Consider the following 12994-nt stretch of genomic DNA (forward strand, 5'->3'; position numbering starts at 1 on the left):
AAACAAGTGCATCATTATATTTTCACTTGGCACCATCTGCTAGTTGTGTAAATCTATTCCAGTCTCTCCTAAAGCTCAGTGGTAGCCCTGGTGGGTAGAGGATGTACTGGATACAGGTACTCACATGTTCTAAATGTACCACTGATACCAGGTCCCACCACAGATCCAAACAGCACATACAGAGTCAGGACATACTCTGTATCATGGGCTACATTCTTCAGCTGATACTCTGTGGTGCTGCCATTCAAAGCCAACTGTCTGGGACGGTCCCGACCGATAAACTCTGAAAACAATATATAACAGAAAAAAATAAAGCCACATTTCTTTTTATATTCAGTTGATTATGACTCAGCATCAGTTCTCGCTTCTCTGGATGCAACATCCTCCTCCCTTCTTCCCAAAATTTGTATTTCATCAGTCACTTCCTCCTGGCAGACTGATGGGGTGGATTTGATGGATTGTAAAAAAAAACAAAAAAACATCAGAAGTCCACTATCTTAAATACATAGCAACAGGCAGAAGATTCAATATCCAGGCAGAAAAACAATTCATGCCTTCATTTCCAGCAGGTTAGATTGATGTAATGGTCTTGTCTCGGATCCACCCAAAATGAAAATAAAAAGCTTGTTCGGAAAGCTGCAGCTAGAGACATGCTAGATACAAATAAACTGGCACTGCCTATGCTTTACATTGGCTGTAGAAAGGCATCATGAGCCTGCAAGCTGTGACTTAATAATTTATAGACATTCAATGCAAACATGAATCATGAGATTTATCACTTTTAGGATCAGATTATTATTAGTATGAACAGTGGTATGTGAAATGTGTGAAATCACCTGGGGTGGGTCCCCAGGCCAGTCTGTAGCCCGTGGCCCCTGGGACACTGTTCCATGAGATGACAGCAGCACTGGTGGTCACAGCAGACACCTTCAGAGTCTGAACTGCACTGCTGTCCACTGACACAAGGGACGAAGACAGAGAGAGAGAGAGAGAGAGACGTTATGTATTTTATACTGCACCCATCCATGCTTTTGCTTTTGAACTTTCTTGCAAGCACTCCAGTTACATGTCTTGACTTTGGTGGTGGTTACAGGCCCCTCGATGTCTCCAAAGATGGGGTTGATGGTGATGGTGTACTCGGAGGCTTGGTTGAGGCCCTGGATCATGTAGAAGTTAAAGGTGTCCCCAAGGTTTATGTTTTCTATGTGACCATCTAGAAGACAAAACAAGACTCTTGATAACCTAATATCATAAATTAATAGTTGCTTTACATGTCATGATATGCTACATCACAATGTTGTGTTGTGTAACCACAGTACCTGGGGCTGCCCATGTTAGACGGTATCCTGTAGCACCCTTAACTGAAGGCCACCTCGCCTGGACAGTGTCTGTGGTCGCATTTTGGACCAGGAACTGCTGAACCGCTACCAGCTTCACTGTTAAACACACCCCATTCACACACACAAATTTAATATTCCATTTTTGCTTATTCAGTGAGCCACAAAACAGAGAGAAAGTAAAGTAATGTGAGTAATTTAATGAAATATACAAACATACAAATATAAATTGGTCTAAAATCAAAACACACCCTACAGAGATATTTGTCAAATGCGGCATGAAATAGCGATAAATTAGTTTTACTGTGATAATAAACCTAATGTTTACTGGGATTTTTATCTGGGACAACAACACCCTACTGTGGACATACTATGGTACTACACCTTGGTATTTGTTCCCATGTCATATCTTGTTTCATACTTCTATACTAGTGACTCATGACTGTTAGAGCTACCCAGGCTCTTCGTCTGCAGCTGTTCATGGTAGTGACTGTGTAAAAGTATTATATATGGTGTGAAAAAGTGTGCCAGTCCTCTATATATAAAGGAATGTAATAATATTTTGACCATTTCGACCAAAGTCAATAAACGTACATGTCTTGCCAACTATTGAAACTGGTTCGCTTGGTCCCTGCTGGTAAACAGCATAAATACTGATGGTGTACTTCTTATCCTCCTCCAGGCTGTCAATCACATGAGAAGAGGTGTCTCCAGGAAGCAGCTGCTCATAAGTGAATCCTGGTCTGTTGGCTGCAGAGCAATCATAAATCAAAACAAATCAATACCAATGAAATATACCTTCCAAAACAGCTGTGGCACTGACTGCCTCGCGTTAGATCAAGTGGCTGAAAAGCATCTCTGAGCTGATAATAGCTTTCATTCAACAGATACATCAGAGTTCAACATGGTTAAATAATACAAAAGTCAGATTTAAATGATATACCTTCACACTCTATGGTATAATATTATGATGGTGAGTACTCCTTGATATATATATATATGTTGTTGTGAAGTAAATAATAATAGTTGCATTGTGCAATGTTAGCATACATCTTGGGATGAAGATCTTGAACCCGTTGAGCCTCCCTAACGGAGGCGTCCAGCCCAGACGCAGAGAGAAGAGACCTTCCTCAATCACACGGAAGTTTGACACCTGGGGTAAAGGGGCTAAAAGAGAAAGAGAGAGACATGTTGCTCAGGAAAAGGAGGTACATTTTGAAAATAGACCTGCACACGCGGAGTATTTTCTGACACCTGTCTGATACCTACTTGTCTGAGTGGTGACTGTCACATAGTCTCCTATGAGGCTGGGGTAGATGGCATAGACAGTGAGGGAATAGCCCGTTTTAGGACTCAGCTCCGTCACCAGTGCCGTGCTCACGTCTGCCTTCAGATCGATCTGTTGCATACACAGAAGACGAAAAAAAAGGGAAGCTCAGTGTACACGCGTGTGTGTGGCGTGTGTGCGTGTGTTTGCATGAGATGGAAAGAGAGAATGAAGTGGAGTGTAAGATGCCTGATGAGAGAAGACAGAAATACCGAGAGACAGCGCAGTGACAGACATTCACTTGAATAAACATCTTGTCTTAAGCAAATATACATTCATATCCTCATTTCCTATCTAAGTGTTTACCTCAGTAAAACACCAGCATCATTATGCTTTGTTTACCTTTCTTCCCAATATCCTGCACTCTATTATATTTAGATTAGGTGCCATGTTGTGACTTATAACCTTTTACAGTCTATGCTTATAACATAAATCAGAGACTAAAATATTCCACTTGTGCTTCTGTACCATAATTCTCTGTCTCTATCGCAGCTACAGCTGCAGCAGTATCCTTAAAACAAATAGATATTGCAGGAGAACTGACACCAATACAACCCCACTGTTCATGTTGATCCCATCGATGCAACACTGTGGAGAGTTTGGACAGTAACACAGGTTGAATTGAGCAGCGATGAGAGATGACTCACTGAATTTCATTTTGGTACATGCTGTACTGTATATGGGTTACCAAGGCAACCTGCATTTATCCTCTAGCTAGAAGCATGTGTTTTTTTGGCATCACTAAGGACGTAAGAAGTCCTGACTTTACCAGGGGGAACTGAAGGATGTTGTGAACTTTTTGTTAGCAGGAAATCAATCTTTATCAAATGGAAGAAAAAATGGCCCAATTTTAGAAGGATTCATAGATGTGTCAGCTTTCCCATCAGCCCCTTCAATCCCACATAAGTCAATATTTGTATTTGTTACCACTTTAGCGCAGTCTTGCCCTGTCCTACTTCAGAAAGCATCTTAGAGTCTGCACTTCATGTCGCAGGGGAAACTTTAGGTCTAAACCAAGCTTTATTGTACAAAAACTGGCAGATTCCTTTTTTAGTTCTTGTGCAAGTGACTCATCAGCAGTGAATGCAACACAACCATCATCACTAATGTATGCATGACCCCTCACCTGTCTCTGCTGGGGGGAGAGGAGATGCCCCTTGGAGGTGAGAGGGGTAACCAGGAGGCGATATCCAGTGACATCACCTGTGGCCTGGCTCCACGTCAGTCTGAGGGAGCTGTGGGCCAACTCACTGACCTGCAGGTCTCTGGGGCCCACAATCTGCTCTTCTACTAGAAATGGGAGAAGGTATAGAAAAAAGGACGGGATGAGAAAAAACAAAAGAGAGTGAAGGAGATGCATATGGTCTAGAGTAGACATATAATTTGTATGAAAGATAAATTCATCTTAGCGTGAAAGCTCCAATGTAGTGTGAAATAACAGAAAACCATCATTCATTGCAATGAGCAAAATGCAATTCATCAATATAAAGATCCAAACAGCTGGCTGTATGAGAACAGCCATAGTCAGGAAATCTCTATTTGTTGTTAAGATTGCTTTCATGCTATACTGTATGTGTTTGAACTCACCAGGCTGGGGCGCTTTCACAGGACGAGGTGGTTCAGAAGCTGTGAAACACACTCTGCGGGACAGTTTGGGGAGAAGGGTTTCCAGGTGAGCGTACTCAGTGCCCAGTAACAAGTGCTCCTGAAGAGGCTCGGACACAATCCTCCTCAGCTCTGATTCATCAGCTCCCCTAACAGCTGGTCACAAGGCGACAGACACAACAACAGTCATTACACCGATAGGCTGTGTGAAAACAACAGATAATATAATGAATAATCTGATGCATGTATATGACAGGACTTTGCAGAGCCAATCAGAGAGCAACGAATGTGTTGTGTCATTCTTGTATTTTCTTCCTCTTCTTTACAATTTCTCCACATGCTTCCTCACAGATATCACCAGGGGGAGCTGTTGCATTTTGAGTTTCATTTTAGGTCATGAAATGATGTAGATACCCGCATGCACATGCATACTGTGGAAATAAGCAAAGGCTCCTGGCACCTATCTTAACTTGTGGTATTATGTGAGGTTGTCAGGCCCCAGCATGTGGAAGTGGGCCCTGACAAACACCTGATAAAGACCCAATCTGGGCTCCAAAGCTTTTACTGTCCCAATGCAAGCAAGATGAACCGAAGCAGATGACTGTGTTGTAAGTCTTTTTTGGAGAGTTAATACATAGTCACAGTTACTTGGTATCTCAGAACCTGGACTGATAAATAATACATGTTTTTATGTACAGAACATGCATGTGGGTACACATATCTGTACATGCTGTATGTTTTTGTGACAAGCTACACAGGCTGTGCAGGCATTAGCGAGACAAGATACGTGTGGAGCTTCTCTCAGAGTGTGATGAACGAGAGGAGCAAGCCTCGGTGTCAGAGGTGCAGATGGGGGACACTGAATCGCCTAATGAAAAATGGCTGTGATTAGCGCACCATCGGCTAATGAGCAGTAATTATTGCACTGCTCCCAGCTGAAGGGAATAAGATGGGGGGCCAGTGTGCCTAGGCATATGTGTAGGAGAAAGAGGGTAAGATATGTGTAAGTAAACTTATAGATAAGAAGCTGTGTATATTCATGAGCAGGGAGAAGGGCGTGAACTGAAGTAGCTTTGCTGATGCTACACAGTATCAGAGAGTGCACCTTTACATATACAGTATAGGAACTGAATTAATCACTCACTTATTCCTACATCCATATTTAGTAGATGTTGTTGTGTTTACACATACATATACCTGCATCAGTGCGCTCGTACACTCGGAAACAAGGATCTCGCACATTCTCACAAATACCCACACTGAATCCAATGAATTCAAATGTACAGGACATGAATTTTCTAACTGCAAACACCGCAGATAAGCCGGCAGAGCTCGGATAAAAATCTGAGGGTCTGGCTGCAGTGGGGATGTTGCAGGAATTCACAATACCAACTTCCTCACTCACCTACTGCATAGAGAGAAATCCCACTGTCAGCTACAGCCCTGGCTGCGGCATCGAACTGGTCGTCTGAGGGTCCGTTTGTGATCAGAACAACAATCTGTGCACAAAGGAGGAAGAAAATTACAAACCCGAACCCAAAACAAAAAGATATTACTAATGCTACAATATGTTCATGGATTAAACGTATGTGATGTGATTTGCAAAGTCAAATTTATGTGGTGGATTTTTATCCGAGCAAATCTACAAAGCACACATCTCGAAATAATAATGCAAGTCTGTCTGTTTCAGTAGTTTTGTCTCTACCTTTAATGTGTATTCTAAAAAAAAAACATGTTTTCCCTATTGTTGATATCACAGGAGGTTTAAATCCAGCCTCCAAATAATCTTTTGAGCATCCTTGCAATCAGCACTATGCTCATAAAAGTCTCCATGGGCTTTTGACATGGCTTAGCCCATAATTGAATACATAATTAAAAAAATCAAACCCAAAGACAAAAAGGAATTCAAGGATGCTAGCTCTCAACTGAGACTGATAATTTGCCCATTATGGGAAATTTACTCAGTTCACTCAAAGGTCACCCCTCAGTCAATAAAGGCGGAGGCTAGAAAGCATCAACATGAGAAAGTAGCTGCTTCTTGGCATGTGCTCTGGCTGTACAATTCAATATATCAACCTAATCCTCAACTCTCTGTCTTCCCACGTCAAGTGTGCTGCAGCAAGATGATTCGTGCATGAGCACAAGCATTGAGAGACGAATGCTAAACACCTGTGTTTTAGAGAGAATACGCCACAGAATTATACTGTCAGAGACATTTAGCTGAGAAAGCTAAAAAGAACATTTGGACACTTGAGTTAATTTGGTAACTATTACATGTGGGTTAGGGTTCAAGGTTAAGAGCAGCACATGTTCAACACATCATTTCTGAGGGCTTAATCAGGTTAATCTCCATGATTGACCATTATCAGCTGGTAGAAGTGATTCAGTCAAATGAATGGGCAATGGAAAATGTATTTCCCCCACCTTTTCTTCTTTGTCCCAAAGCAAAAGGTAAAGCAAAATCTTATATATATTGTCACTATATGACAAGATGGATTAATCAGACTCACGGTAAAAGTAGTGGTACTTCATTCTGTTTGTTTTTCCTATAGTATCCCATGGAGTACAAAAACAGACTCCTGACTAGTCATTTGCTTTCACACAGGGCCAGAGAACACAGAGTATACGCGCGTTGCCAGCCAGCTGGAAGCTGCTGTCTTTGCAGTGTGGGTTGTAATTTCAAATCAGTCATCTCTCTGATGCTGTTTGTGTATCAAGATTTAAGCTATCCGATTTTCAGTATGCATGTAAAAGGTTTGTGGTACTTTCTGGACTCAAAACTATCACAGGATCACGAACAGAGGCAGTCAGTCTGGATTGGGTATGTCACTGGGTGAAGCATTGTACCTTTGGGGCGTGATCTCGACTGATGACAGGGCTGAAGACGTGGTCGACCAGGAACTGGAGGGCATCGCCGATCCTCCTGGATCCACCTTCGTATGGCAGGCCTCTGATAGCTGTGAGCACCTCCTCTAGTGAACTATAGTCTGTCAAAGCAATCCGCATCCTGCCAGGAAAGGATTACAGAGACCATAGAGAAATGATACAACTAATTACAGATTGGACATAAAACAAGATAGGAAGGAATATACTGTATATTTGAGATTATTATCATTAAGCTTTGGATGAATAAGCTACTTATCAGTTACTGTCTGTGTTAATGATAATTAGCCACAAAAGTGTCTGCAGTATGTTACTCTTTCCTGTGCCCAGTTTTACCTTGGGATGTCCCCAAAGACAGTGACGCCAAAGCGGACCCCCTCAGTCCCCATCACACTGTCCTGGAAGGAGGAGACGACGGCTGAAATGAAGCCTTTCACACTGGAGAAGCTGTTCTGACCCACACCCCATGACTCATCCACCAGAAAGACTAAGTCTGCCTGCACCACCGTCCTGCATGCTGAGGAGACAAGAGAGGATAAATTAGTGCATGAATACAAACGAGGCAGGAGCAGGAGAATGAATGTGTTTGTTTAGAAAGGCAAGGAAACCATAATTCAGGAAAAGTGTTTGATTTTACATTCAAAAGATTTTTGGACAGAACCCAAAGTAAATCTTTTTAAAGGCTAAAGGATGAGGCTGGTAAATTAGCCACAAGGGTTTAAGATATTTTATTCCTACAATGGCCACCAGATAGCAGTCTTGTTCCATCATGTCGAGGCTTTTCCTTTTCATTTGCTGCTGTCATGCAGCCAGGGCACCACACAAATCCCCATGAATTTTTAATGAGACCCAAGTGAGCCAAAGAGACTATCAATATTCTGAGCACTCCAGCAATAAAACTTTGGTCGAGCGATGAGGAACGCTTAGAATAATAAGGTAAACACAACCAAAATCAGGGTCAGTCCCCCTTGCTCAAGCAAACAAACGCATTTAACATAAAGATCTGCTGCATTTGGAGGGATTCAGGTGCTTTTCAGTGTAGAGCCAAAAGGACAGGCACACACTACATGCGCACGCACCCATGTGAGCTCGCAACTCCCCATGCTCAGGGTATACAGTAATGTATTAGCAAATGCACACACTCCACACAGAAATATGCTGCGTCTGCAAATGCTCACAAAGTCAATATGCTGGCATTACATATGCAATAAACCACGGTGACGACAGCATTGATTAGGTTAGTGAATAAGAGATAGGCACCGCTGATTGTTCAGTAAGTGATAACTCCGCTTTTCTGCTGTCCTCTATTTCATTACCAAGCTCGCTCTCTTCTATTATCTCACCCTTCTCCCTTTGGCTGCAATCCCAGGATTCACTGGGGGTGACATATGTCTCCAGCCCATGGCGACCTAACATTATGTTCTCCCTCACCCAACTATAGATCCCTGGCTACGCACCAAGGGAAGAGAATATCATTGGGAATTCAATTTTTTTTTTTGGATTGTTCTCTGCTGCAGAGCGACTATCTTTGCCCACATGGAAGCTTTAGTGTCACATATTCAGCAATTGTGGATTCATCTCTGATATAAAAACACAGATGCATATTCGCAGGATACAACACCCTGAAATGAGCCTCACATAGGCAGCCAACCACCTTCAAATACACATGTGGCTCCTCCACTCACTGGGATACATTTTCTACTCCAGAGAGTTCTGTAAAAGCACATGAAATATGGTTGAGACTTTAAGCAAGGAAGCAGCTGGAGGTTGATCTCTGTCAGACAGACACAGGCTGAGGTAGAAAACAAGATCAATTATCCAGAAGTTTGTCTGTCTGGGCTGGCAGGTGAGAACCACATGCCTAAGATAAGGAGGCAACACATGCTGAGGGATTAGGAATGGTTTTCTTGAAGGTTATCTATGCTGATATCTCAAAGGTTGTATACAACGCTGTGTTAGGCCACCATTGATTTACGCATTAGATGTAGCTCAGTGGCTTCAGCATATGCTGCAGAAAATTCAGCCAGGAGAGAAACAGTCTGAGAAATAATGATGAACCACTGCAATCAGCTCCAACAAGATCAAGGGAGACGATGTAAACCATCAGCAAGCACCAGTTTAAGACACTCAAAGGGCCATCAGGTTCAAAGTTTACCCAGACAAATGAATCTAAAAGTTATTCAAAGAAGGAGAAGACACTGCAGTAATTTGCAGGGAAACACAAACTGTTTGAGTAGAAATGAAGTATTAAATGACAGGAAGACCAAATATTGGCAATGTTTATTACAGCCGACGTGACAAACACACATTCCCCCAGGATCTGTTTCCAGCGCTGTACTCCCACCACCTCTTTTGGGGCAGTCAGTGGGTGCAAACAAGCAAGTCAGTCTCATAATGTTGTGACTCTAATTGGAATTTCACGCGGTTCATTATGTCACCAAAAACAAAGGCGTAGAAAGAAGAGTAAAGTCATTGGCTGGCTGACACAAGGCTGACACCTGGGTAGGTCAGAGACACTGATTTTCAACTGCATAGGCTTATGTTAGGTTCTGGTCAAGTCAAGCATTACATAACATTTCAATAGATGTAGACTTTATGATCTGATATGATTAGAAGAAAATCAACCACAAAAATATCTTTTAAGATACTTGTGGTCCTGTGTTTTTTGAATTATGACTCACATAGTACAATACATCTGTGTATTACTTTTGTTAGAGGTTGCTGAGTGCAGCAGCTCACAACACATATGTATACATTTAAGTTATTCCTGACCCCTGCTTCCCTGTCTCCTCGTGATGACAGTTTGAACATAAAAATGAGTTCTCCTCTCTCTCAACTTCACAATCCTCATTAGAAATACAGGTTTGAAGCTGCTCACTGCAGACACACGGCAGATCTTAGTTAACTACATACAGTAAAGGTGCTATGGAAATAATATATATTAATGGTATAGTACAAACTTATTTGAAGCTCATATCCAAGAAAGGGAAGACACACTCAGAAAAACACGACTGTCATAATCACTGACCATCAGTCATTGCTGCAGCATGATAAAGCATTTATACATTCTTAAGTGAGTCAGCTAAAATATTTCTTAAAGCTGTATTCCACAGAATAAAGCAAACAAAAGATACTTAGCAGCATGAGTAACGTCATTATTTAAATAGTTTCATTATTGTCTCTCTTTCAGTTTTCACCATCTCTAACTCCTGAGAAAAATAATAGGCTCTTAAGCTGCTGGATATTTGACTGTCTTCATCTGCCTGTCACTTGTTTTATCTGTGTGGTGTGTGATGTTTGGCTGATAAACTGCAGGGATGAACTGTATATGTATACGTATTTGCATATGAAAACAGAAAAGTTCCACTGTTGCTTCGTTGTTTATGGGAGAAAAAAAATAGATTGACAGAGCTTTACGCTGCCTATTGTCTAAATGATTCAAAATTAGCTACATTTCCTTTCCTGGTTGAAATATTAAACACTAAAAGCCCTGAGGGTTGTTATAGACAACCATATGATGGCATTTGAATGAGCCCTGCCAAGAACAGACAATGATAACAGTTCCAAAGGAGCTGTAGCTTCAAATATATCCTCGGGCTATTTTTATCCTTCCATAATTCTGCCCAACAACTTTACCAATCACTTTCTTCCAACCACATCCCAGGTGGAGAAAGTCTAACTTTTGATTGGCTGATTGACCTTTTGGTGACATCCAATAGCACCTGAGGCTAAGGTTCTGTATCCAGGGGATGGGTTTGACAGGCTGGCAGACAGAGTGCTGTACTGTACATGAGGCAAGCAGATGTTTAAATTCCCTGACTAGTCACAGACTGCAGGCAAACTGGAGCTGGGTTAGAGTCTGCCCTGTGTACCAATCCAGGTGTGGAGATTTAATGATGGAGCACTCGCACAGACTGTGTTCATTAAACACCTGCCCTTTCTTTGGCCTGAGCATGTGAGTTATCTAATTCATAGACCCGTGCACATTTTTGACAATCAGACATATGGTTTTGACTTGAAATTAAAAAAAATGATTTTAGAGGTAGGGAATGACTGTGAAAATGCAATGAAATGAAGAAAAGGGTAACTGTGAAATGAACCACAGAGTGACATTTTGAATAAATGAATAAGTGAATGGATGAGTGGGTGAAAAAGTATGGGAAAAAGTTTTATGGTGAAAATTGATGACCTGTGTTAGTGTGACATTTTGGTGTAAGAATATCATCAGTTACCTTCAGTTTGTGCTGCGACTCTTTGATGGGAGAGAGAAAGGGACAGTAGAAAGATCCACACAGGAGAGCAGCCCATACTCTTCCTCTCCTCCTCTTCCTCCTCCTTCGATCACCTGCTCCTCCTCCCTGTCCTTTGCTTCACAAATCCCCTTCCTAGATTCCACTCGACGACCATCAATTCCAGCTCCTGTCTCCTCTTGTCTGAGAGAACACAGATGCACAGAGAGTGGAAAAAAGTCATTAAAGGCATTCAAAGGTAAAAAAAAATGTAATAAGCTATTTTCAATTTGTCACACAGTTCTGATTCTTATCCACAAGTTACGGTTTTGCAAGCTGGCAAGAGTTTGTGTTTTCCATAACAGTGTTAAATCAATTATTATGCAAACGCAGTTATCTGCAAAGTTCTGCAGACAGGTTACAGGACCTTGACATATTTGTCCAAATTAGCAACTTTCATAGCGCATGAAACATTAAAGCCTGCGTGGATGCAACCGAGGCGCATAAAGCTGTATCACTTATTATCCACCACAAGTAAATAATAAAGTACATGTTTTTTGTTTTTTGTTTTGTAGGTCCATTTGGCCTGATGAAGTTAGCATAATATTGGATTAGCTTCCATCACTGTATGTGTACACTTGCAGACAGGCGTGCTCCCTGTTAACAGTTTTACAACACATTCCCATGACACCTTGGAAATAAAAGCATCAAAGGGCCTTTAAAACTTTCCACTATGAGCTCAGCTATTAAAAACTGTTATTGGCAAGTGTAGACAAGTGTGAGTATTACAGTTACCCCAATGATCTAATGAAGCTCAGAGTTTTGGCTTGTTTTAATTGCGAGGGACATTTGTGCAGAGAAAGGCTGCCTTCAAAGATCGATGAAACTCATGTGTGGGAAAACAAATCCAAGCTTACAGGTCTCAAGTCTGTCACAGGGAATGCATGCAGAGGAAAACGGCCACACACATTCACCCTTGATAAGAACATGTCCATTTAACGGGGGATCAAACCTGAAGATTTATCTTTCAAATCCCAAGGCCAAAAAGAAACAAACAAACTGCAGCCTTGCTTTTCCAGACACAGCTTAAGTTGTGAATTAAGAAATACCCTTTATAAGTTCAAAGAAGTGCTATGCTTTGATTTAGGCTATATTTAAATGGGTAATTTGTAGTTTTCCCCTGCAAAGAGTGCGGTTTCTTGGGGGAGTGGGTGGCACTGATTATCACTTGACAGAGCTTTGGCCATTGAGGAGTTTATAAGAGGTTATAATACAGCCTCTGAGCAGTGCTACATCTTCAGGGCAGTCGACAGTGAGTCGCTATACTGTAGGCCCGGGCTGGCTGTTTAGCATGCTAACGTCAGTAGAAGAAGAGACATGAGAGAGACTAGACATAACATTCGTGTTCTTCTTTAGCTGTTGCTGATATTGGCACAGCAAGACAAATAGCAACATGGGGGCAAACTTGGTAAACATTATGACAAAAAATGTCAAAAAATGACTCACTATGGAGTGAAAATCAAAACAGTAGCTGCTGGAAATCTCTCAGTTGAAGTTAAAAGAGAAGAGAGCCAGTAAAATATTCATTAAATTCAAGAAAAGTGACAGGTACA

General features: G+C 41.6%; 1 protein-coding gene across 1 annotated transcript in view; it reads right to left on the reverse strand.

Moving 5' to 3' along the window:
- Positions 1 to 11475, reverse strand: part of col7a1l (collagen type VII alpha 1-like) — a 48427-nt gene extending 36952 nt beyond the window's left edge. Inside the window, exons 1-13 of the mRNA XM_085769634.1 lie at positions 11385 to 11475; positions 7489 to 7669; positions 7117 to 7276; positions 5675 to 5768; positions 4252 to 4425; positions 3791 to 3954; positions 2607 to 2736; positions 2388 to 2504; positions 1932 to 2087; positions 1320 to 1436; positions 1067 to 1213; positions 837 to 956; positions 125 to 283 (exon numbers count right to left, since the gene is read on the reverse strand). Coding sequence (XP_085625760.1) covers positions 125 to 283; positions 837 to 956; positions 1067 to 1213; positions 1320 to 1436; positions 1932 to 2087; positions 2388 to 2504; positions 2607 to 2736; positions 3791 to 3954; positions 4252 to 4425; positions 5675 to 5768; positions 7117 to 7276; positions 7489 to 7669; positions 11385 to 11460 — 1795 coding nt within the window. The 5' untranslated portion in view covers positions 11461 to 11475. The remainder of the gene's footprint in view (positions 1 to 124; positions 284 to 836; positions 957 to 1066; positions 1214 to 1319; positions 1437 to 1931; positions 2088 to 2387; positions 2505 to 2606; positions 2737 to 3790; positions 3955 to 4251; positions 4426 to 5674; positions 5769 to 7116; positions 7277 to 7488; positions 7670 to 11384) is intronic.
- Between the last annotated feature and the right edge of the window lie 1519 nt (positions 11476 to 12994).

Source organism: Trachurus japonicus, chromosome 23 (assembly GCF_045865225.1).
Source record: "Trachurus japonicus isolate A0001 chromosome 23, Traja_1.0".
Taxonomy (NCBI): domain Eukaryota; kingdom Metazoa; phylum Chordata; class Actinopteri; order Carangiformes; family Carangidae; genus Trachurus; species Trachurus japonicus.